Source organism: Caretta caretta, chromosome 2, assembly GCF_965140235.1.
Source record: "Caretta caretta isolate rCarCar2 chromosome 2, rCarCar1.hap1, whole genome shotgun sequence".
Classification (NCBI taxonomy): Eukaryota; Metazoa; Chordata; order Testudines; family Cheloniidae; genus Caretta; species Caretta caretta.
This window is the reverse complement of record NC_134207.1, coordinates 268,646,078-268,670,522: the sequence shown is the minus strand read 5'-3', so window position 1 is coordinate 268,670,522 and position 24,445 is coordinate 268,646,078. Positions and strand designations below refer to the sequence as shown.

The 24,445-nt window shown below is 50.5% G+C and overlaps 1 protein-coding gene across 8 annotated transcripts in view; it reads left to right on the top strand.

Moving 5' to 3' along the window:
- Positions 1-855: 855 nt before the first annotated feature.
- The window catches only part of LOC125632952 (uncharacterized), a 51,676-nt gene continuing 28,086 nt past the window's right edge, over positions 856-24,445 (top strand). For 4 of the 8 annotated variants that reach the window (XM_048841918.2, XM_048841917.2, XM_048841915.2 and 1 more), the window contains exons 1-7: positions 856-1,862; positions 14,827-14,953; positions 20,175-20,294; positions 21,084-21,182; positions 21,297-21,449; positions 21,951-22,109; positions 22,911-23,069. In XM_048841918.2, the coding sequence (XP_048697875.2) occupies positions 1,836-1,862; positions 14,827-14,953; positions 20,175-20,294; positions 21,084-21,182; positions 21,297-21,449; positions 21,951-22,109; positions 22,911-23,069 (844 nt within the window). In that variant the 5' untranslated portion in view covers positions 856-1,835. The remainder of the gene's footprint in view (positions 1,863-14,826; positions 14,954-20,174; positions 20,295-21,083; positions 21,183-21,296; positions 21,450-21,950; positions 22,110-22,910; positions 23,070-24,445) is intronic. The other 4 variants (XM_048841916.2, XM_048841919.2, XM_048841922.2 and 1 more) reach the window with 1 other exon arrangement.

Here is a 24,445-nt window from a genome sequence, read left to right as displayed (position 1 = left end):
TGGGATTATGTCAGCCTCCACTCCTGCCCCCGGGGGCTGAGACCCACCCCCAGCCTGGACACAGGACCCTGCCCTGCAAGAGGCTGGCAAGGAAGTGCAGAGCTCCCACAATGCCCCCTCCTCACTCCCAGTCCTGGGAGTAGCTTCCTGAGGTTGGAGGGAAGAAATTTCATCTCATTTGGGGGCCACTGAAATGTTTTGGCTTTATTTGGACTGTTATATATTTGTTTTATGTTCTTCTACCATCTTAATATCATGCCAGGCCACGTTGTCATAACCCTGAAACTTTTTGACTTTTCCATTAAAAGTGACAATGTAAGTAAACACGGTAAAGCCCAAACCAAATATTTTTACATTCTCAAAATGACCGGAATCATGTTGATAATTTCTCAAATTGCTACGCTCCCCTGGAATGCTTTGATTTTTGTCAAAGCTGCGTTTTCCGACAGAAATCTGTTACCTTGGAAACGTTTCCACATGCTGTAGACTTGATGAGTTGCAGTCTCCTCTTTCCAGCCCCCAACCCCACTTGTTTCCCTTTTCCTCCTTCCTATGGTCTATGGTCTGGTGTGTTCACAGCAGTTTGGGTGACCTTGGTGATGCTGATGCCTTGGTGACTCATGTGTAATGATTGCTTGGGATGTGATTATCCCTTTCTGGGTGTACATGATCATGCATAATATTTTAATCACCCTTTTTACGTTTTAGGTGTAATTTTATGGGCTAAAAGTGTTTTTCAGGCCCTGCCTCCTTCCTTCTGGCTCACCCAGTGGTATTTACAGAGGTGTCCATGAGCAGTGGGCTATCCCCTGGGGGGGATGTGCACACGGACCCCCCTCAGCTGCTGTAGCGAGTGGGTGTCTCTGGACCGACCGTGGCTGCTTGATTCCTTATAATGTTTATTGACAGGCCCAGCAGAGCCACTCGCGTCAGTGCCTGGGGGAGGAAAGGAATCAATAGGTCTGCATGAGAGATGGCACGTCCCTGCCAGGCTGGAGGTGTGCGAGACAGCTCCCAGACTACCCGGGCAGAAAATGTACAGATCCCAAGGCCAGAAGGGACCCACCCGATCATCTAGTCCGACCTCCTGCATCACACAGGCCTGGCACATCCCCAAATCATCCCCGGAGCAGATCCTTTAGAGCCACACACCCTCTTGGTTTTAAAAAGCAGCCCGAGAGAGTGACAGCAAGTGGCCGGCACTACTCCGGCCTCACTGTCAGCGACGCCACCGACTGCTGCGGAAGAGACCCGGACCCCTGCGGCCCGAGCCGGGGGGAGCCGGAGCCGCGCACCCCCCGGGCATCTGAGCCCAGGGGCAGTGCGTGGATTGGTTTCCTCTCCTGGAACCACAGACTCAGAGAAGATCAGGGCTGGAAGGGACCCCGGGAGGGATCCAGTCCAACCCCCTGCTCAGCGCAGGACCAGTCCCCCGCTAGACCCAAGGCTGCAGCCGGTCGCGCCGTGCCCGGCCCGGCTCGCAGGGGACTCCCGCAGCCGGCCGCGGGCGGAGCCGGAGCCCCCCACCGGGCGCGGGGAGGCTGCTGGGAGGTGTAGTCCCCCCCGGAAAGGCTGGCCGGGAAGGGGGCAGGACCCTTCCCAGTGATGCTTTGCTGCCGCGCACGGAGGGAGGCGACGACAAGGGACCTGCTCTGCCCACGGAGCTTCCCCCTTCCTGCGTGGGCGCCCCACGCCCCTGGCTCCGTCCGTCTGCCCTGGCTGCCCCCCGCGCCCGGGGGAAGAGCCGCTCCGGCAGGGACCGAGCCTCCCCGCCCCAGCCCAGGCGAGCAGCGGCAGCCCCGGCCGCCCGGGCTCCGGGGGAGGCGGGCGGCGAGATGTCCGGCGGGGTCGCCGCTGCCCAGGTGAGGAGTGGGGCGCGGGTGGGAGCGGCGCTGCTCGGCCCCCTTGGCGGGGGGGAGCGGGGCTGGCCGGGGCTGGGCTGGGTTTGGCGGGCAGGAATCAGGCTCCCGCCGGCTTTGGGGGCAGCCCCCGGCCTCCAGAAGAGGCCCCCGGCTGGCCCTGGGGCGTGTGGGTCAGAACTTGGGGCGCGGGTCCCTGGAGTGATAAACGGGGTCCGGTTAGCTGCCTTGTTCCCGACCAGGCTGCGCCCAGGTCCCGAGTGGGGAGCAGGGAGGTTTGAAGGGCCAGGAGACCCGGGCACTTCCCGGGGTAGGGGGGCGGGGGGGTTAAAAAGAGGGGGTTGCGCGTCCCAGTGCTGGGAACTGTGCTGGGTGGCACCGGGACCCCTAAAAGGGGGGTTTCCACAGAACAACCCGTGTAGATTTGCTCCCCCCCCCCCCCGCCTGGGGTTCAGAAAATGCCCAGTGGGTGACGCCGATCAGAGTTACTTGGCACTTGCCAGCGGTGGCCTCTCACTGGAGAGCACCCTGGGGACCTGTGTGGTGCTCCCTGGCACAGCCCAGAGTTAGCTCCTCCTTGGGCTGCCCTCACCCAGCCGTGTGCCTGCCAGAAAGTGCTGTGTGACATGACCCAGGGTCACTCCGTGCTTGGGACCCACATATCCCGGGAGCTTGTCTGGCGCGGAAATGTTGCTGTTTTCACCAGCCTGCAATCAGCAGTCTCAGGTTTGTGCAGGGAAATGCTGTCCGTTAGGCAGATGGATGGCTAGCCTGACTTCTCACCGGGCAGACCGCCTGCCTTCCCACAGCGAAAACGCCTCTCACGGGGCAGCCTTCCCCACGGCTGCCATTTGGGGAGTGCTTTGCCTGTCACAAAGAACTTCAAGTGCATTCCCAAAGTTCTTGCTTTTCCACGAGCCCTCAAACCAGCCAGCGTGGCTTTGTTCAGTTCGGGCAGGAGCGTGAATCTTTGTATGGAGCTTTGTGCTGTGCCCGGGGCTTGGCGAGAGACCCTCCACATCTCCTGAAAAGGGGTCGTAAAAAAGGGAGAAAATATGCCGAGATTCTTGCTCTTTCTTTCAGTTGCAAAAGCAAAACCCCACAGTGCCATGGGGCTCAGTCAGGGGAGGTAATGTAGTCTAGTGCGTAGGGCCCTGGCTGCTATTCAAAGGACCCGGGTTCTGTTCTACTGTATCACTAACCTGCTGCATGATTGACCTTGGGCAAGTTTCTTCATCTCTGTTTCTGCTCCCACCCTTTGACTGTCTTGTCTGATTAGATTGTGAGATCTTCAGGGCAGGGCAGGGCCTGGCTTTCACTGTGTGTTTGTACAGCACCTACCGCAATGATCTCGGTCGGAGCCTCTAGGCACTACCCTAAATACAAACAAGAATTACAGTAATCCTCACTGTGGTGAACTAAAGGAGCAGGAGCTTCAATAGTTGGTAGCAGTAGTAAGCCGTTATCCTCAATATAGTCTAGCCACTAGCGGGAGAAATGAAACACACTTTACAACCACGTTACACAATATTAATTTCCTGGGGACAACTTTTTCTTAGTTCTCTTTCAAGCCTTTTATTGCTGGATGACTGAACACAACACAGCTAAAAACAGCAGCAAACAGCAGGTCAAGAGCCCAATGACATGGGACCATTTTTATAAAAAAGGTGGTTCAGGGAAGGATCCTAGTCAGGGGCAGCAGAGAATGAAACTGCAAACAAAGCTAGTGTGTTCAGAGGCTTTTTAGACTTGAGGAGGGGTTCAGCCATGGGGGAGTCTCTGGCAGGGGGAGGGGGCCCACGTCCAGCACCTGAAGAAATGCGACCACCGCCGTTCCATGCCCTGCCCAGCTGGGGTGCAGTGGTGGACGTGCTAGATCGCAGGTGGTGTCAGTCAGGGCATGGATGCCAGCAGGGAAGGGGCCCTGGAGCAGATCTCACCAGAGCAGATATTATAGGAAGAGCCCACGATGTTTGTTCATGTACGGGCCGGTCGGTGTCCCTGAAATGGAGTCACACAGTTGGGAGAATTGATGGCTGGTGCCAGCCCATGGAGAGAGAAGCCCCCAGTTTGTCCCTGTGCGGGATACAATATGGACAGCGGCAGGGCCGTCGTCCCCACACACGCACCCCACCCCGCCTCTGCCCAGCCCAGAGTGCAGAGGCCACTTTGGCCTCCAAGTCCCGGCAGCCCCCGGCCTCTCTCAGCGAGGTCAGCGAACAGCTGCTGCATGGTGCTGTGGGACTCGGGAAGGGGTGTGAGCTCGCCAGCCCTGGTGAAATCAGGCACCGTTCGGCCTGAGCGAGGGAATCCGAATCTGGCCCTCGCTGACCAGCGGCAGAGCGGGCTCCCAGCCCAGCAGAGGGCGTCCTGAGCCGGGTCAGTGCAGTTGCCCTGTTCGGTGACGTGATGTCCACTGGTCTTTGGGAAGAGCAGCCCTGCCGTCAAACTCGAGCCTTCTGCCCGGCAGCTTGTTGTCAGTGTCACGTCAGCAAGGCTGGGGCATCAAAGCACCACAATAGGGCCCGGCAGGTTGTGTTTCACGAGATACTGTGGGGTGAAGTGTTCCTTCGGAGGCTCCCCAGCCCCGGGGAGGACAAGAGGCCAATGGGCAAAAGGGGAAGGTCAAAGGGGAATCCAGCATTGCATTAAAACGTGTCGTGACTCACCTGTGGCTGTTCCTGAAACAGAGTGGGACACCCCCACAGCCCGGACACGCACACGCAGGGAAGTGTGTGCAGAGCAGGGAGTTGGCACGTTGACATAAACGCATGTGGGCCTGATTATTCCCTCCCCGCCCCACTGCCTTGTGTATTTGTTTGCCCCTGTGCAAAATAGATACAGGGCCCAGCATAGGGAGGTGTGTCAGCGGGGGTGGGGGGCTGGCAGGGCACTCCCAGGTAGTGCTCTCTGCTGTGGGGATTGGGGGCTGAGGTGCAGTCCATGGGGGTAGCACCAGGGAGGCTGCTGTAAGTTAGGGGCTCGTCTTTGCTAGAGTCTTTTGCCTCGAGCTAGTTGATTGCCAGTTAACTCGAGGTGATTAAACACCTTCGTACAGGCTAGTTGGGACACTCCCTTCATATTTGTTCCAGATCACAAATGTTTGTTCTTCCCCGTAGACTCTGCACTAAGGGTTTATCTTGACCAGCTAACATATTAACATGATCCCTTGCCTTGCCTACACTAGGATTTTAATGTGTGCTAGTTAACACAAGTTCAAAAGACAACGCTCTGCCAAGTGTGGACGTGGCCTGAAGTCCTGCTTGAATCATGTTTTGAGAGTCTAAGGGGTGCATAGGCCTTTGTGCTGGCCCCAGCACTGGGTGTCTTTCACCCTGTGGTGATGGTTTATAATGAGAATTGCCTCCTTCCTCGGGGCAGAGGGTTGTGAAGTGTAATTGATCCATCCTTCTACCATGCTTTGAGATCCTTAGATGAAAGGGCCAGGTGGTTTTCTCTTCCTGTGCCCTAACATGCAAATGTCCTTGGCTAATCTCTGCATGATTGATGGAACCCGAACAGCCAGGGTGTTAAAGAACCATGAACGATTATCACACATTCCACAGGAAGCCGAGCCAAGGAGCACATAGCATTAAAGGTTTGACAAAGTTACTTCTTTTGAAAATATCACAGTGTCGGACTTAATTATGTCATGTCAGCGTCATGTCATCCCTGAAGGAGCCTTAACGGAAGAGTGAAATGTCAGCAGGCAGCGGGGGAGAGAGCAGCACCAGGGATTCCTTCGATCTGGCGTCTGACGTGGCACGTACGTGCGAGCACGCCTGGGTCAGAAACCGTTCGCAGTCGAGGCAAAGGATAATTATTGCTACTGCACCCGGGCAAGGAAAGGACGACACAGGCTGCAGAGCACAATGTGGATTCCTGCCCTACAAACGGCTCCCTGCCGCTCTAGGGGGACACTCAGCGCCCTGCTGGTAACCGTAGGAACTGTGGGTATCGGTGATGTTGGATGCCCAAGTTTCTCAGTGCCCAGGGTGAGAAATCTCAAAGGGCCCTAATTTTCTGAGGGCAGGTGCTCAGCACTTCCTGGAAATCAGGCTCCTTTTAAGACCTCTCAGGTTGGACACCCAAAATCGCTAGCCGCTTCTGGGAACATTGGCCTTGTCAGGGTCTGCTGGGGGCAACGTACATGGTCCATGTACTGCATTGGGAGTGCTCATCACCTGACACGGGAGACACATGCCTTGCAGGCTTTCTGTCTGCAAAACCAAATCGCCCTGTTGACCAAAGGCTGGGAGACTCCAGCTCTGGATCAGAACTTGGTGGCTTGGACCCATCTCTAGCATTGAAATGTTTTGTTTGAAATGTGCTGCGGAGTTTGACTGTGGTGGCAGCTTCCTTGTGGAAGGGATTGTTCCAGACAGTACCCACCTGGGTAGTGGGGCTTGCGGCCAGCTTGGATCAACACCCAACAGTCTGGATGGTTTTCCTACACATGCATCTCTCCCAAGTAGCATGAGAAGAAGCTTTCTCATGAGACTGGCCGTGTTTCCTCCTCTGCCTCGGGATGGAAATACGAGCAGAACAGCCTTTGTACCCCAGCGTGTATGGTCCAGGTCCCATCAGTGGAAGAGCTGACAGCAAACCCTTCTGGAATATTTGAGCAAACAGTTTGGTTCCAGCAAAGGGCAGAGGCTTCAGGGCTGAGCCTGGGGTAGAAGTGTCTAATTTGGGGGGGTTTGAGAACTTGTTTTCAGATCACAAGTGGGTCCCCAGTTATTTAAAACACTCACACATTCCCCTTCCCCCTCCCACGCACCCTCTCCTCCTCCCCACACACCCCCTCTCCCCACACCTACCTTCACCCCACACACCCCCTATCCCCACCCTCTTGTTCTGCTAACGGGGCATGGAGGCCTGTCACATTCGCTTGTACCATTCCATCCTGATCTTGACACGGGGTTTCCAGAGGTCAAACGCTGCTGTCCTTTAGCAGGGCTCCTGCCCCAGGGATCTCTGGGTAGCCTTGAGCGGCCAGTGCAGTTCTTGTCCTGCAGGGGCCCAGGCATGGGACAGAGTGGGCCCAGTTTCAGAACAAAGGGCACAAAACCGTAGCCTTCAAAGAGGGGGAAGTGAATTCTTGAACATGAATGACATCCTCCTTTCAATGTCAGTGTCTGACGTCAGTAACTTCCTCTAGGGGAAGCGAGATTAGCGTGAGACCGAGGCAAACTTGGGTTTAAAATGCGGGACTGAACCGTCCCACAAGGCAGAGAAGAGAGGAGTCATTGGCCTGACATTGCCTAGAGGCAGTTCTCTGGGAGAAGTTTCCCCTGATTGATTTGTGCTGACTTAAAACGAACCTGGCTGAGTAACAGGGCAGCAAGGAAATCATGTTCCAGTTAAGTGCTGGCTTCCAGGAGCTAACCAGGAGGCATACCCATCTCTGATCCCCCCAGCTAAAATCTCAGGCAAAGAGGGGCTTCCCCAGCACTGCGGGGCCTGAGCAGTTTGGCCCCAGGCCTTGTCAGAGCACGCAGTACAGGAATCGCAGCTTAGCTCTGACTACAAGCCAGGAGTGACAGCTTTCAAAATCCATCAGGAATGGTAACGGAACGCAAGACTCGAGACTTCCTGGGAGCCGTCCTGAAAGAGAGGCCAGTGCCATCCAGACCCATGCCGCGTGGGTTCGTGCCGTCGTTATTTCTGTCAATAACCGATCTCGTTTGCTAATCAAGCCAGCATTCCACAACCTGCCGGCTTGAATCACCCCAGTGCAGCGGGACAGCAGCCATTATCTGTGCTCAGTCAGGTGGTGGTGGAGATGTCAGAAGCTATCCAAAGGTAACTGGCCCAGTCACTGAGTCTGTCTCCGTTCCCCGGGGCACTGACCCATTCGCTCACCTCCCTTTGTTCTCTCTGCTGCCAGATTCCAGCCTGGCACTCCAACAGGGTCGGGCATCTCTGAAAAGCAAACTCTGTTTTACAAATGTCTGATTCCCAGGGTGCTCTAGGCCTGGCAGATCCCAGCCCCTGCCCTCCATGGGGGATATTCACCCCATCTCAGACTCTTGTATTGCTATCTACCCCCAGACTGTGGTTTTATAACATGCCATGTAAGGGCCCAGGCCTGTGCTGGGGGCTGTGCCCCCCGATGAAGTCCATGGGAGGAAGGGGGTGGGATCTGAGGGAAGGGGAAATACTATACCACTTTCCTCCTCTTTTGCGGGACCGTTCTGCCCTGGATTCCATATCTTGAGCCTGATTCTGATCTCGCTCACTCTGGTGTGGACACCGAAATCAGTGGAGTTCCTCTGGTGTAACATCAGTGCGGACAGGATCAGACTCGGGTCCCTTCGAGCTGGCATACGGCTCTGATGCAGCAGCGATCGTGGGAGTGGAAAGGTGTGAGATATGGGGGGGGGGTGCCTCTTTTAACAGCCCCATTCCTGTTAATACCATCACCATGCTCCACACCACTTACATTGCACCTTTCACCCCAGGATCCCATAGGACTCTCTGAGCACGATCAAAGGCTCCTGTTTCCCTTGGCAAGGAGACACCAGGGGCTTTGAGCAGCACTCAGCTCATTCTTTGAACGGAGATTTTTCAATGTGCTCTGCTGTCAGTGAGTTCAGATCCACATGACCTGGCTGGGGTCTTCACGCTGCTATCGGAGTGTTGTGGGGGTGTAATGTCAAAAGCTGCTTCCGACAGATTTTGCTACCAGTACCAGTTACTGATGGGTAAGGATGTTCCTTTTTGTTGCCCTGTCACCTGGTCCGGGAATAGCAAATTGTGATCCATGGGGTGCTCCTGTCACGCTTTGCTACCGCTCACCTTTCCCATCCTCTGGTCCAAGGGTAGCTGGTTGTGACGGATTAGGTCACTCCTGTCACAATTTGCTATCATTTTGCTATCTCTATTTTAAATGTGGACACAAATAAAGAGAGTTATTTTCCAGAATTTTAAAATTTGATTATTGTAACACGGGACATAAACAAGAATAGCTTCCTTTACACTTCAGCTTTTTTTTCCAGGAACAAGCATTCAAACTTATCTTTAGATACACAGTTATTAACAGGTTTTTTTCTTCACTCAAATGTACACTAAAATTAAACTTCTCAATTACTCATTTGTATTCCAGCCGTGTTATTCCAAGGAAACCAGAATAGTTCTCTTAACAAAATAGTGATACAACAGACGTTTCTGTAAACATCTGAACAATGCACACTTTGTGCAGTTGTTCTCTTTCTCCTCATCGGAGGTCTTCCCTTGCGTTTTGCTTGTAACACTCCTGCTAATACAGCCCAGAATGAGGTTTGCTTTTATTGCAACAGTGTTACACTGTTGACTCATCTTTAGCTTGTGATCCACTATGACCCCCAGATCCCTTCCCCCGGTACTCCTTCCTAGGCCGTCAGTTCCCATTGTGTATGTGTGCAACTGCTTGTTCCTTTCTAAGTAGAGTACTTGGCATTTGTCCTTATTGAATTTCATCCTATTTACTTCAGAGCATTTCTCCAGTTAGTCCAGATCATTTTGAATTTTAATCCTGTCCTCCAAGCACGTGCAACCCCTCCCAGCTTGGTATCGTCCGCAAACTTTATAAGTGTACTCTCTATGCCATGATCTAAATCACTGATGAAGATATTGAACAGAACTCGACCCAGAACTGATCCCTGCGGGACCCCACTCATTATGCCCTTCCAGCATGACTGTGAACCACTGATAACTATTCGCTGGGAAAGTTTTCCAACCAGTTTTGCACCCACGTTATAGTAGCTCCATCTAGGTTGCATTTCCCTAGTTTGTTTATGAGAAGGTCATGCGAGACAATATCAAAACATAAGAACAGCCATCTAGCCCATCTTCCAACAGTGGCCAATACCAGGTTCCCCAGAGGGAATGAACAGAACAGGGAATCATCAAGTGATCCATCCCCTGTCGCCCATTCCCAGCTTCTGACAAACAGAGGCTCGGGACACCATCCCTGCCCAGCCTGGCTAATAGCCATTGATGGACCTATCCTCCATGAACTTATCTAGTTCTTTTTTGAAACCTGTTATAATCCTGGCCTTCACAATATCCTCTGGCAACGAGTTCCACAGGTTGACTGTGGATTGTGTGAAAAAATACTTCCTTTTGTTTGTTTTAAACCTGCTGCCTGTTAATTTCGTTTGGTGACCCCTAGTTCTTGTGTTATGAGAAGCAGTATATAACGCTTCCTTATCTACTTTCTCCACACCAGTCATGATTGTATAGACCTCTATCATATCCCCCCTTAGTTGTCAATTTTCCAAGCTGAAAAGTCCCAGTCTTATTAATCTCTCCTCATATGGCAGCCGTTCCTTGCCCTTCATCATTTTTGTTGCCCTTTTCTGAACATTTTCCAATTCCAATATATCTTTTTTGAGATGGGGCAACCACATCTGCACACAGTATTCCAGATGTGGGCCTACCATGGATTTATATAGAGGCAATATGATATTTTCTGTCTTATTATCTCTCCCTTATTATCCCTTTCTTAATGATTCCCAACAGTCTGTTCGCTTTTTTGACTCCCGCTGCACATTGAGTGGATGTTTTCAGAGAACTATCCACAATGACTCCAAGATTTCTCTCTTGAGTGGTAACAGCTAATTTAGACCCCATCATTTTATATGTAGAGTTGGGATTATGTTTTCCAATGTGCATTACTTTGCATTTATCAACATTGAATTTCTTCTGTCATTGGTTGCCCAGTCACCCAGTTTTGTGAGATCCTTTTGTAGCTCTTTGCAGTCTGCCTGGGACTTAACTGTCTTGAGTAGTTTTGTAGTTTTGTAGTTTGCAAATTTTGCCATCTCACTGTTTACCCCTTTTCCCAGATCATTTATGAATATGTTGAACAGGACTGGGACCAGTACAGACCCCTGGGGGACACCACTATTTACCTCTCTCCATTCTGAAAACTGACCATTTATTCCTACCCTTTTTTCCTATCTTTTAACCAGTTACCAATCCGTGAGAGGACCTTGCCTCTTATCCCATGACTGCTTACTTTGCTTAAGAGCCTTTGGTGAGGGACCTTGTCAAAGGCTTTCTGAAAATCTAAATACACTATATCCACTGGATCCCTCTTGTCCACATGCTTGTTGACCCCCTCAAAGAATTCTAGTAGACTGGTGAGGCATGATTTCCCTTTAGAAAAACCATGTTGACTCTTCCCCAACAAATTCTGTTCATCTACGTGTCTGACAATTTTGTTCTTTACTATAGTCTCAACCAGTTTGCCTGGTACTGAAGTCAGGCTTACCGGCCTGTAATTGCTGCGGTCACGTCTGGAGCCTTTTTAAAAAATTGATGTCACATTAGCTATCCTCCAGTCATTTGGTCCAGAAGCTGATTTAAAAGTAATCGTTTACAGGTGACAGTTAATAGTCCTGGAATTTCACATTTGAGTTCCTTCAGTACTCTGGGGTGAATCCCATCTGGTCCTGGTGACTTATTACTGTTGAGTTTATCAATTTGTTCCAGAACCTCCTCTGATGACACCTCAATCTGGGACAGTTCCTCAGAAGTGTCACCTAAAGAGAATGGCTCAGGTTTGGGAATCTCCCTCACATCCTCAGCCATGAAGACCGATGCAAATAATTCATTTAGTTTCTCCACAATAGCCTTATCGTCCTTGAGTGCTCCTTTAGCATCTCGATTGGCCAGTGGCCCCACTGGTGGTTTAGCAGGCTTCCTGCTTCTGATGTACTTTAAAAAATTTTTGCTATTAATTTTGAGTGTTTGGCTAGCTGTTCTTCAAATTCTTTTTTGGCTTTCCTAATTATATTTTTACACCTCATTTGCCAGAGTTTATGTTTCTTTCTATTTTCCTCTCTAGGATTTAACTTCCACTTTTTAAAGGATGCCTTTTTTGCCTCCCACTGCTTCTCTTACTTTGTTGTTTAGCCACAGTGGCTCTTTTTTGGTTCTCTTACTATGATTTTTAATTTGGGGTATACATTTAAATTGAGCCTCTATTACGGTGTCTTTAAAAGGTTTCCACGCAGCTTGCAGGGATTTCACTTTTGGCACTGTACCTTTTAAATTCTGTTTCACTAACCTCATTTTTGTGTACTTCCCCTTTCTGAAATTAAAAGCTACAGTTTTGGGCCGCTGTGGTGTTTTCCCCACCACAGGGATGTTAAATTTAATTATATTATGGCCACTATTACCAAGAGGTCCAGCTCTATTCACCTCTTGGACCAGCTCCTGTGCTCCACTTAGGACTAAATCAAGAATTGCCTCTTCTCTTGTGGGTTTCAGGACTAGCCGCTCCAAGAAGCAGTCGTTTAAGGTGTCGAGACACTTTATCTCTGCATCTGGCCCTGAGGTGACATGTACCCAGTCAATATGGGGATAATTGAAATCCCCCATTATTACTGATTTTTTTCATGTTAATAGCCTCTGTAATCTCTCTGAGCATTTCACAGTCACTCTCACCATCCTGGTCAGGTGGTCAGTAATAGATCCCTACTGCTATATTCTTATTAGTCAAACATGGAATTACTATCCACAAAGATTCTGTGGTACACTTTGGTTCATTTAAGATTTTTACTTCATTTGATTCTACGCTTTCTTTCACATATAATGCCACTCCCACCCGCACGACCTGTTCTGTCCTTCCGATATATTTTGTACCCTGATGTTACTGTGTCCCATTGACTATCCTCATTCCACCAAGTTTCTGTGATGTCTGTTATATCAATATCCTCATTTAATATGAGGCTCTCTAGTTCACCCATCTTATTATTTAGACTTCTAGCATTGGCATATAAGCACTTTAAAAACTTGTCACTTTTTAACTGTCTGCCATTACATGATGTAATTGAATGGGACTCTTTTTCATTTGACTGTTTCTCATCAGATCCTACCTGTATTTTATCATCTTCCATCCTCTCCTCCTTACTAGGACATAGAGAGTCTCCATTAGTAGATCCTTCCCTAAGGGATGTCTCTGTCTGAACCATGTGTTCCTCCACACCTGTCGGCTTTCCCCCAGCTCTTGGTCTAAAAACTGTTCAAGGACCTTTTAAATTTTAAGTGCCATTTAAAAGCCTTACTCAAGTCAAAATATACCCAATCCACAAGGCTTGTCAAAGAAGGCTTCAGGTTGGTTTGACATGATTTGTCATTTTGTCATGTTGGTTTAACTGGGTGTTTATCCTTTTAACAAATTTGTGTCCGTCCCCACCCCCACCATCTTTTCACTGCTGTCTCTGTCTGAGCAGGCACAGGAAACGTTAATCTGCTAACGAATGTGTTTCAGGGGGTGTGACGCTGTATGGAATCTGGGGGATACTTTAGGTTATTGTGACTACCAGGATTATAAAATTGCAATGAGTTATGCCAGATATGCCATGTGAGGCATCTGCAAAAATATCATGATTTGTTTATATGTTTGTATCACCTTTTGTATTATGTGTTATAGATAGGTCTGTATTTCAGACTTGTTGTATGCTTCTGGGTGTCACCCCCAGACAATTGACCCATTGAGAGAAGGCAGGTACATCTTATGACTCAGCAAGGCCTGCAGGGACAGGCCTATGGACAGAACTCTGAGGCTTTCAAGCCATGTGCTGGGCAGCTTGTGTTTGGAACAAAGGCCACATGGCAAAAGACTATAAAAGGCAACTGCAGCTCCTCCAGCTTGTCTTCAGTCCTGCTTCTTACCTCTGGAGGGTAAGATCCAAACCTAGACTGACCTGGCAATGTGGCTGGCCCTTTGGGGTCAGAAGAACATTTTGTATATGTGAGCAGAGTTTAAAATAACTTCTCAGTGTACTGGACCTAGATGTTGATTGGGAGCCAGAGACAGGAGGGCAATAAGGGGACTGTGTGATTCCTTTTTTGCTTCGTGATAACCAGTGTGGGGGATCAGAAGCGCAGTTTGTGACTGGTTGGGAGGTTTGACTTCAGTGTTACCCACCTGTCTTGCAAGTATCTGCTCTCCCTTTTGCAGCCAGCCCTGACCTTGGCATCTCCAGTGAGGGCTGCTCCCAGGCACCTCCAGTCTCAGGGGGTTCCCCTGTACTGAAGTGAGTTAGCTAATGTCCGTGAACATGCCCAGAACTGTATAAGAAGGGGAAAGAATTGTTAATGCTTAGAAATATTTTTTCACACAACTCTCTGGATCCCATGAGCCGTTCTGCCTCGTCACTGCTCTCCTTGCCTTGCTGCTCATACAGGTTATGCATGCTAGGTGCCGGGCAGCGGGTAGTTCTTTCAAGTGCCTTCCCCTTTAAATGGGCCTGGCCCTGTTCCACCCCACCCCGCTCCTGGGGCTGTGTCCACATGCTGCAGCAGGCTGGACATGGCACTGCCTGCCGACAGCTGGGGAAGTGCTTCCCCTCGGGGCTTCTCCTGTTCTCGGGGCAGAGAGGGGCTGGTGGCTCGGAGTGGGCGTGCTCCTGAGGGGCCTGGGGAGTGTTTGGAGGGGGCGTTATCACAGGTGCTGGAACTACGGGTGCGGGGGGGGCTGTCGCACCCCCTCGCTTGAAGTGGTTTCCATCATGTCCAGGGTTTGCAGCTTGGTTCAATGGCCCTGAGCACCCCCACTGTGCAAATTGTTCCAGCACCCCAGGGTGTTATGACAGGGGGAGTTTGTCTTCATCCTGCCTCAGTCTCATCCAGCCTCTCCTCCTCGGCTTCAGGCAAACAATTGGTGTGAGGATGGGGAGGGGTTAGGCCGGAAGGGGAGTGTCCTGAAGAAGAGCTCTGGCTTGAGAGGTGAGCTACCATATGAAACCACTTGCACCTGCTTGCTCTAGTTAATGTTCTAGGTGTAATGGGCGTGTTAATGACTTGTCTGAGAGATATTTAGTAGGGAGTGCGTTTCCCCATCAAAATCACAGAGGGAGCAAAGTTAATAAGGCTCAGGGGCATGGACCAGAAATGGTGAGCCGTGCTTATTTATAGGACTCCCGTACTCTGCCCCAGGCCCAGATCGACTCAGCCATTTGTTTGTCTTCAGGTGCCAGTGACATTTGAAGACGTTGCTGTCAGGTTCTCAGCAGAGGAGTGGGAGATCCTGGAGGGATGGCAGAAGGAGCTTCATAAAGAAGTGATGGAGGAGAATTACCAGTTGCTGATCTCGCTAGGTAAGGAGCATCATGTTTTATGTCTGCATGGAGGGCTGTGGGCCATTACCTGGCATTGCAGTTACAAATGTGTGTCTTTCCGGCTCTGCCGACATTAAACCAAGTGCAGGAACTGTATTTAAACTTCTCTCCAGCTACGCTGGTTTTCAGTGGTCTGCATAGGTAGGGCCAAACTGTCCCTGTCTACACTCATAGATTCATGGATTCCAAGCCCAGAAGGGAACACTGATCTCTTGTCAGGCCACAGGACTTCCCCCAAAATAAGCCCTGTAGCAGATCTTTTAGAAAAACCTCCCATCTTGATTTGAAAATTGCCAGTGATGGAGAATCCACCCCGACTCTTGGTAAATTGTTCCAGTAGTTAATTACTCTCCCTGTCAAAAATTTACACCTTATTTCCAGTCTGAATTTGCCCAGTCTTCAGCTTCCAGCTATTGCATTGTGTTATACCTTTCTCTGCTAGATTGAAGAGCCCATTATAAAATATTGGTTCCCCATGTAGGTACCTATAGGTTGTAATCAAGTCACCCCTTAATCTTCTCTTTGTTAAGTAAAGTAGATTGAGCTCATAGTGTCTGTCACTCTAAGCCCAGTTTTCTAATCCTTTCATCATTCTCAGGCTCCTCTGTGACCCCTCTCCAGTTTATCAATAGTCTCCTTGAATTGTGGGCACCAGAACTGGACACAGGATTCCAGCCCCGATCGCACCAGGGCCAAATAGAGATGGTAAAATAACCTCTCTGCTCCTACTTGAGATTCCTTTGTTTCTGCATCACAGATCTCATTCCCTCTTTCAGCCACAGCGTCCCATCAGACGCTCCTGTTCGGCGGATTATCCACCACGACCCCCACCTCTTTTTCAGAGTCGCTGCTTCCCGGGACTTAAGTATGGCCTACATTCTCTGATCCTAGAAGAATACATTTACATCTCACCATATTAAACAGCACATTGTTAGCCTGTGCCCAGTTTACCAAACCATTCAGATCTCTCTGAATCAGTGACCTGTCTTCATTATTTACGGCTCCCCCGATGTGTGTGCCGTCTGCAGACCTTATCAGTGACGATTTTGCATTTTCTTCCAGGTCTTTGATAAAAATGTTAAATAGTGTAGGGCCTACAACTGCTTCCTGCGGGACCCCACTGCAAACAGACTTGCTCAGTGATGATTCCCCATTTACAGTTACATTTTGAGACCTATCAGTTAGCCAGTTTTTAATTAATTTAACACCTGCCATGTTAATTTTATATCATTCTAGGTTTTTAATAAAAATGTTGTGTGGTACCATGTCGAACACCTTACAGAAATCTCAGTATATAACATTCATACTATTACCTGTATCAGCCAAACTTGTAATCTCATCAAAAAAAGATACCAAGTTAGTTTAATAGGATCTGTTTTCCATGAACCCATTGACTTGCTTTAATTACATTACCCTCTTTTAGTTCATTTTTAATCAAGTCCCATATCAGGTGCTTCGTCATCTTGCCAGGGATCCATGACAGGCTGACAGGCCTATAATTACCCAGGTCATTCTGTTTACCATTTTTAAAAACTGGCACAACATTAGCTTTCTTCCAGTCTTCTGGAACTTCCCCAGTGCTCCACCTCTTGTTGAAAATCACCATTAGTAGCCATTGAGTCCCTCAGCCAGCTCTTTTAAAACTCTTGGATGCAAGTTCTCTGGACCTGCTGATTTTAAAATGTCTAACTTTAGTAGCTTCTGATTAACATTCTCCACAGACACTAGTAGAATGGAAAGAGTGTTATCATCACCATATGATGAGACAGCATCATCTGTTTTTCCCCAAATACAAAACAGAAATATTTACTGAACACTTCTGCCTTTTTGGCATTATTGTTGATAATTCTGCCATTTCCATCTAGTAATGGATTGTTTTAGTTCCTAATATATTTAATAAACTTCTTATTGTCCTTAACTCTGTTTTCAATAGATTTCTCCTTGTGTTCTTTTGCTTCCCTTATAAACTTTCTAAAGTTCCTAACTTCTGTTTTATATTCATTACTATCAACTTCCCATTTCTTCTATTTGTTACATATTATTTTTTTATTTTTATAGCTGCCTTTGCTTCCCCTCTAAATTAGGTTTGGTTTTTAACCAGCACAACCTTCTTCCTCGGTTGTGGGATTGAGGCTTTTGGGGCATCTAGTAAGGTATTCTTAAATGATTCCCAAGTATCATTCACCACAACACTAGCCGTGTTTAACCACCTTAGTTACAGGAGTGTTTGTTCTTGCTTGTGTGGGAGATACAGGCTCTATCTATGATACAAGAAGGCCCCCCATCGCTGCAGTAAAGGAGCACCTCACGTTCTTTAACTCGTTAACTTTCACAGCACCCCTGTGTTATTATTTCCATTGTACAGATGAGGCTCAAGGCTACACCGCAGCTCAGGGCTTGTGTCCCAGCTCGAATAGACAGACGCCGCTGGCTCGGCTCGAACTAGCAGTGTGGCCATGGCAGCAGCCCCGACGAGCCACACGGGTATGTGCCCAGGCTGTCAGGCAGAGTAGCTAGCCAAAGCCACCACCCAGGCTGCTGCAGCCACGGGGCTATTTTTAGCATACTAGCCCAGCTGGTGTATGTATGTCGCGCTGAGGGGGGAGTTACCCCTCCCAGCTGCTGTGTAGACGTGCCCGGAGCGACGAAGTGACTTGTCTGGGTCACACGTAAGCATGTCAAAGAAATCTGTATTAACCCTTGTGGCTACGCCCTGGTTCTCTAACGCATTCCTCCCCGGTTTCTTTTCTGCCCATTCCCGGGCAGGAATGAGCTATGTTATAACATACTTTGGCCATAGCTGGGGTGGGGTTTGGTTCTGTAGGGTAGGGCAGTGGCTCTCAACCTTTCCAGACGACTGTACTCCTTTCAGGAGTCTGATTTGTCTGGCGTACCCCGCATTTCACCTCACTTAAAAACCACTTGCTCACAAAATCAGACATAAAAATACAGAAGTGTCACAGCCATGCTCTTATGGAAACGTTGCTGACGTTCTCATTGTTACCATATGATTATCAAATAAATCCATTGGAATATAAACAGCGTACTGACATTTCAGTGTCTAGCATCCAGAGCAGTATAAACCAGTCACTGTCTGCAGGAAATTTCAGTTTGACCTGACTTTGCTGGTGCTTTTTCTGTAGCCTGTTGTAAAACTAGACAAATCTCTAGCTGAGCTGATGCACCCCCGGAAGACCGCCACGTACCCCTAGGGGTACGCGTCCCCCTGGTTGAGAACCACTGGTATAGACGGAACCGTTGGACACTTTTCTTTAGAAGTCTGATTCCGGCACGGTTTTGCCTCGTTCACACAGGCTGAGCGAAACGCACAGAGCTGGAACTATGTTTCAGCTGCAGCTGGTGTAAGACCTGATGGGTGTGGCTGAGAGTTACACACATGTACACACACACACACACACACTACACGAGCATTCATCTCCAAATCCTCCCCTGGCACTAGCATCCCTTCGTTTCCACCGGTGGTAGCCGCAAGGGAGCACTAATGTAAACTGGACACTGATGCTTTGACCGCTGTGTTATCTGACCCTGTCTAGACAGCACCGTGGTGAATACTCTGGCAGCTGGTCTGCACCTCGCTCCTGCTGGTGGAGCTGCACAGGTGGTACCAGGGGTGGGGAACGTGAAGAAAAATGCCAGTGTCCACAAGGCCTCGCCACGCAAACCACAGGCAGCTTCCATTGGCAGTGGCTCATGGGAAGGTTGGGGACGACTCTCCTCCCGCTCACATGGTGGGAACCCTTGGAAGCCAGAATGAGAGGAGAATCCAGTTCCTTCATTTCCTCTCTGATCCATGTGGAGGTCCCTCCTCTGTCCTGAGCTGGGCTGGCGTTTCAAAGCAAAGCTCAGCCCAAACCTATTGCGAAACAAACCCATGAGTTGCCTCTGGTTTGCTGAAGACACTAACGAACGTTACACCAAACCAAGCCTGTACTGTGGCCCTGTAACTAAATCCCGAACCGGGAAGTTGTGGTGCGCTCACGAGTTTCACGGGGAACCCCTCTGGCTCTGACTTCCATTGGGAGGTTTTAATTTCAGCTAAGGCAAATGAGCCATTGAGCAAATACAAAGTCTCTGACTGCGGGAAAGAGCCGTCTCACCCCACTTCCCGCCACCCTCTGCACTGAACCATCTCCATCTCTGGGGGGGCTGTCTCTTCCCTGGCCAGGGGGATTCTGACATTTGAAGTGGCAGGATGTAGAACATAGATAAGTCAGAGTGAAACTGGAAAGGATCCAGAGGCGAGCAACAAAGATGATCAGAGGGAGAGAACACAAGCCATATGGGCAAAGGCTGAAGGGACTGGGTATCTTTAGTTTGGAAAAGAGGAGATTAAGGGGGAACATGATAGTGGTCTTCAGACACTTGAAACTCTACCATAAAAAAGATGGAGAAAAGTTGTTCTCTCTGGCCACAGAGGGCAGGACAAGAGGCCATGGGGTCAACCTACAGCAGAACAGACAGATGAAATCTCAGGAAGAACTGCCTCAGTGTAAGAACGGTAGGACAAAGGAACAGACACCTGGGGAGGTTGTGGAAGCTTCTTCCCTGGAGGTTTTCAAGAGGAGGCTGGAGAGCCGTCCCTCTGGGGTGGTTTAGACACAACAAATCCTGCATCTTGGCAGGGGTTAGACGGGATGAACCTCGCGGTCCCTTCGAATCCTGTGGTTCTGTGATCCTATGAAACATGTCCCCACCCCGGGCAGCAGTACACACCGAGGTTTGCACCATCTCCTGTCCCTGCTTTGCACCATCCTGCCTGACGTGCAGGTCGCCCTGTTTGTCAGCTCCCACCCAGGTCATGTGTTAACGGCCCTGTCCAGGGCTCAGCTGAGCTGTAGCCAGGTTCCCAGACAGCGCCCAGACCGGGCTGGATTCTGTCCCGAGCTGAATGACTCTGCTGGCCGTGGTGGACAGACAAGAACTGGGGAGACTAGGCGGAAGTCACTCTGAGCTCCATGGATGGCCGGCGAGGTGCAAAGAAGCATTGGCCCCGTCCTACTCAGCAGCTTCATTGTTTCTCTGCCCCCGGGACAGCCCCGGTGCCCAGCTGGGGTGGCTTTGAGCTCCTGGGTGGCTGCTGGCCCTGCTCGGACTGGCTACTGGTCGCCCGGCCTCTGGCTGGCCTGGGGTAGCTCGCCAGAGCGAGAGTCATTGTGCTGAGTCTTGTTTTCCCTGACAGGTCAGCCAGTTCCCACGCTGGCTCTTCTGGCCCTGACTGCGGAGCGGGAGGCTGCTGGCAGCCAGATCCGCAGCATCTCCGGAGAGCGAGAGCTCGCCAGCAAAGGCGGCAGCTCAGAGGGTGAGTGAGCCCTTCAGTAACCAACACTAAGCCACTGCCCGCCATGCCAGCCCTGGCAGTGGGTAGACTGCAGACGCCTCTGGCTGGCTGGTGTGTCAAGGGATCTACTGCACACCCGTCGCTGGGCTGGCTGAGACCTGACAGCAGGTCCCAGCCCCCCAGAAGATATCGTCTAGACCCAGGGTGTCTGTCTTCTCCTCTCTCCCACCTTCCTGGGGCCCCTTTCCACTGTCCACAGAGGGAGCCCCATGGGGTCCAATAGAGCTACTAGGAACTGACTCTGCCCCCACCTGCCACTTTGGCCCCTATGCACCTCTCTGGCGGTGCCTAGGGGCCGGTGATACAGCCCAAGGGGTCAGGGGAGCATTCCCCCGGTGCAGGCAACCTGGCCCTTTGCAAGCCCCAGCATAGATGGCAGATTGGGGGAGGGAGAAACTCATGGTATTAGGGGGAGTCTGATCCATGCCACAGCCCAAGACAGCTGCTCTGACTTACACTGGGAGCTGTCAGCCCAGAATCTGCAAGCACAGCCCCCTCCTCCGGGGACAGAACGGGACCCTCCGTGGTCAGCTTTCTCCTACCACTACTGAGTAAAGATGGTCTCCTGGTGCGAATCCCACACCAGCAGCCAACAGACCTCCCTGCGGTGAAGTGATGGGAGGCTGCTGGTTCTGCAGCCTGAGGCATTTCATGAGGGTAATAGGAACCATGTGGATGGAGACCACCCCCAAATAGATAAAATTGTGCCCATGGTGACATCCACTATTCCATGCACCCACGTCTTTCTAGGTGAAGAACTGGCCTTTCCCGGGGATGACCCAGATGTGGGTGGATTCTGGGACTCAGGGCAAACAGAAGAGGACGGGTGCCCCACAGGAGATGAGGAAGGTAAGAGATTCCCTGCCCGAGGTGGAAAAGAAGGAAAGAAAGAACTGCTCTTTCCTCAAGTCAGGTGCTGATCACACTGGGCTTCTGGTAAGTTTTTCTCCGTGTCTCAAGCAGGAGAGCGTCAGGGCAGCCTGCATCTTAGCGCACTGATGAAGCTGGTGAAGGAAATCCCAGAATTTCTCTTTGGGAATTCAAAGGCCACTGTGGAGCCAGCTGAGGCTGCCGATAGTGAAGCTGAGATGGGCTCTGAGAGGGCGTTTGCCGACGGTAAGTGGGTACCGTACACTGGGGATAGCACAACCGCAGGGAGAAAGTCCGTGGTTCTGTTTTATTTATGAACCCTGAGCTTGGTTTTAAGGTGCAAGTTGAAAGCAGAGAACGTAGTGGCTTTGTGTATACCTACCTGAGATCCTTTTGTGCACCAGGGATGGCAGGAGGGAAAGCAGGAAATTGCATGAGGGAAAACTGGACTAAAGGATGGTAAAGACTGGCCTCGCTGGCAGAGCAGAGGAGGCATCCGTGGGTCAGTAACATAGAGGAGTTGATAGGTACAGATCTCCTGAGCCTGAGGCCAGAGCCTTTTGCCCACAAGACCATCCATCCTCTCGATTAGTGGTTCACAGATGCCCATCCAATGACAGTGGAGAGGTTTCTCTTTAACACTAGGTCTAAATATCCACTGTCAAAGATCCAGGTGGTTTTATAGGGTTAAAATGAACCCGCCCCTCAGCAACAGGCCCTGAGCTGATGCTGGCTTTGTCTGTCTAGTTAAACCAGAAATAACTCCAGAGAATCCACCTGCCCTTGGCCTGGAGAACTGTTTGGTGGAAGTATCTGTCAATAGACCCAGTAATGCCGACACACAGAGCAGCTGCGAGTCCACCAGCAGCACAGAAGGGGCTCAGCTTGGGAGGCTGTATGCAGAAGGTGAGTCACAGAGGAGTCAGACTATGCTAGTGACGTGGTAGGTACCAAAACTGCCTTGGCAGGCCGACACGTCCCAGAATAGTGCAGTAGGAGTGTGACACAGCTGTCCCGGGTGTGTGAGGGGATGCGGAAGGGTCGGGGCGGGGGGGTCTTAGAATGATAAGGATTTGGGATGGACACGATCTGCTGGGTCCCATCTAGCTCATCCGTTGGGAACAAATCTGAATGAAATTAAATGGCTAGAGCGACAAGGCTTCTCCCCCTTCCTTTGCGACTTGACTCCACAATCTGATAGATCTCATGGGTTCCTGAGATCCAGCCTAAACTTTCCTTTCCTCCGTTCAATTTGGTGACCTGTCCTCACACCCCTTTGGGTCATGCTGAGCATCTCCCATTCCTGCTGGTTCATACCTTCCCATCCCCTGGTGTCACGCCCCCGGTGTCTCTTCCTCATGGCTTAGCCAAACTTGACATCCTGAGGCTGCGTCTTTCCCCCTAAATCACCCCTTCCTCAGCTCACCTGGGTTTCCTTTCCAATTCGTCCATGCCCTTCAGGCCCTGGGGCGCCAGATCTGAATGCCTCATTCCACAGGCACTTTTGTAGAGATGACCTGCTCCGGGGTGTGATGGATCTGTATGTGCAGCCCAGCCTTGCTGGCAGGAGTGTGAAGAGAGAAAAGAGAAGTGCTGGGGGTCAGTGTAAGTTCCTGTAGATTTGACAGGGCTCAGAGACCAACTGCACCACGCTGCCATGGCTCCACATCTCCCGCTGATCTGTTTCTTTTCTGACTATTAACACAGAAGTGTCTCCAGAGAACAGCCCCCTCCAAGGTCTGCTGAACTGCCTGAAGGAAATTCCCATCAACAGACCCCGTCACCCCAACATGCAGAACCCCAGCGCACAAGGAGACGTGGAACACAAGAGAGTGGGGGTGGAGATGAAGAGCTTATGTGCTACGGGTGAGTTAAAATGTCTTAATACCTTAATGCACAAAGGAACAGTATCTTGCTAGGCAGAGCGGAGAGATCAAATACTCTGCTTCTGGCTGTGTGTGGTATAATCAGAGAATGAGCTAGGAGCTGATTGACTGACACTAGGCCCTGGTCTACACTAGGACTTTAGGTCGAATTTAGCAGCGTTAAATCGATTTAAACCTGCACCCGTCCACACAATGAAGCCCTTTATTTCGACTTAAAGGGCTCTTAAAATCGATTTCCTTACTCCACCCCTGACAAGTGGATTAGCGCTTATATCGACGTTGCCGGCTCGAATTTGGGGTACTGTGGACACAATTCGATGGTATTGGCCTCCGGGAGCTATCCCAGAGTGCTCCATTCTGACCGCTCTGGACAGCACTCTCAACTCAGATGCACTGGCCAGGTAGACAGGAAAAGAACCGCGAACTTTTGAATCTCATTTCCTGTTTGGCCAGCGTGGCAAGCTGCAGGTGACCATGCAGAGCTCATCAGCACAGGTGACCATGATGGAGTCCCAGAATCGCAAAAGAGCTCCAGCATGGACCGAACGGGAGGTACGGGATCTGATCGCTGTTTGGGGAGAGGAATCCGTGCTATCAGAACTCCGTTCCAGTTTTCGAAATGCCAAAACCTTTCTGAAAATCTCCCAGGGCATGAAGGACAGAGGCCATAACAGGGACCCGAAGCAGTGCCGCGTGAAACTGAAGGAGCTGAGGCAAGCCTACCAGAAAACCAGAGAGGCGAACAGCCGCTCTGGGTCAGAGCCCCAAACATGCCGCTTCTATGATGAGCTGCATGCCATTTTAGGGGGTTCAGCCACCACTACCCCAGCCGTGTTGTTTGACTCCTTCAATGGAGATGGAGGCAATACGGAAGTAGGTTTTGGGGACGAAGAAGATGATGAGGAGGAGGAGGTTGTAGATAGCTCACAGCAAGCAAGCGGAGAAACCGGTTTTCCCGACAGCCAGGAACTGTTTCTCACCCTAGACCTGGAGCCAGTACCCCCCGAACCCACCCAAGGCTGCCTCCTGGACCCAGCAGGCGGAGAAGGGACCTCTGGTGAGTGTACCTTTTAAAATGCTATACATGGTTTAAAAGCAAGCATGTGAAAGGATTACTTTGCCCTGGCATTTGCGGTTCTCCTAGATGTAGTCCTAAAGCCTTTGCAAAAGGTTTCTGGGGAGGGCAGCCTTATTTTGTCCTTCATGGTAGGACACTTTACCACTCCAGGCCAGTAACACGTACTCGGGAATCACTGTAGAACAAAGCATTGCAGTGTATGTTTGCTGGCATTCAACCAAAATCCGTTCTTTATCTCTCTGTGTTATCCTCAGGAGAGTGAGATATAATTCATGGTC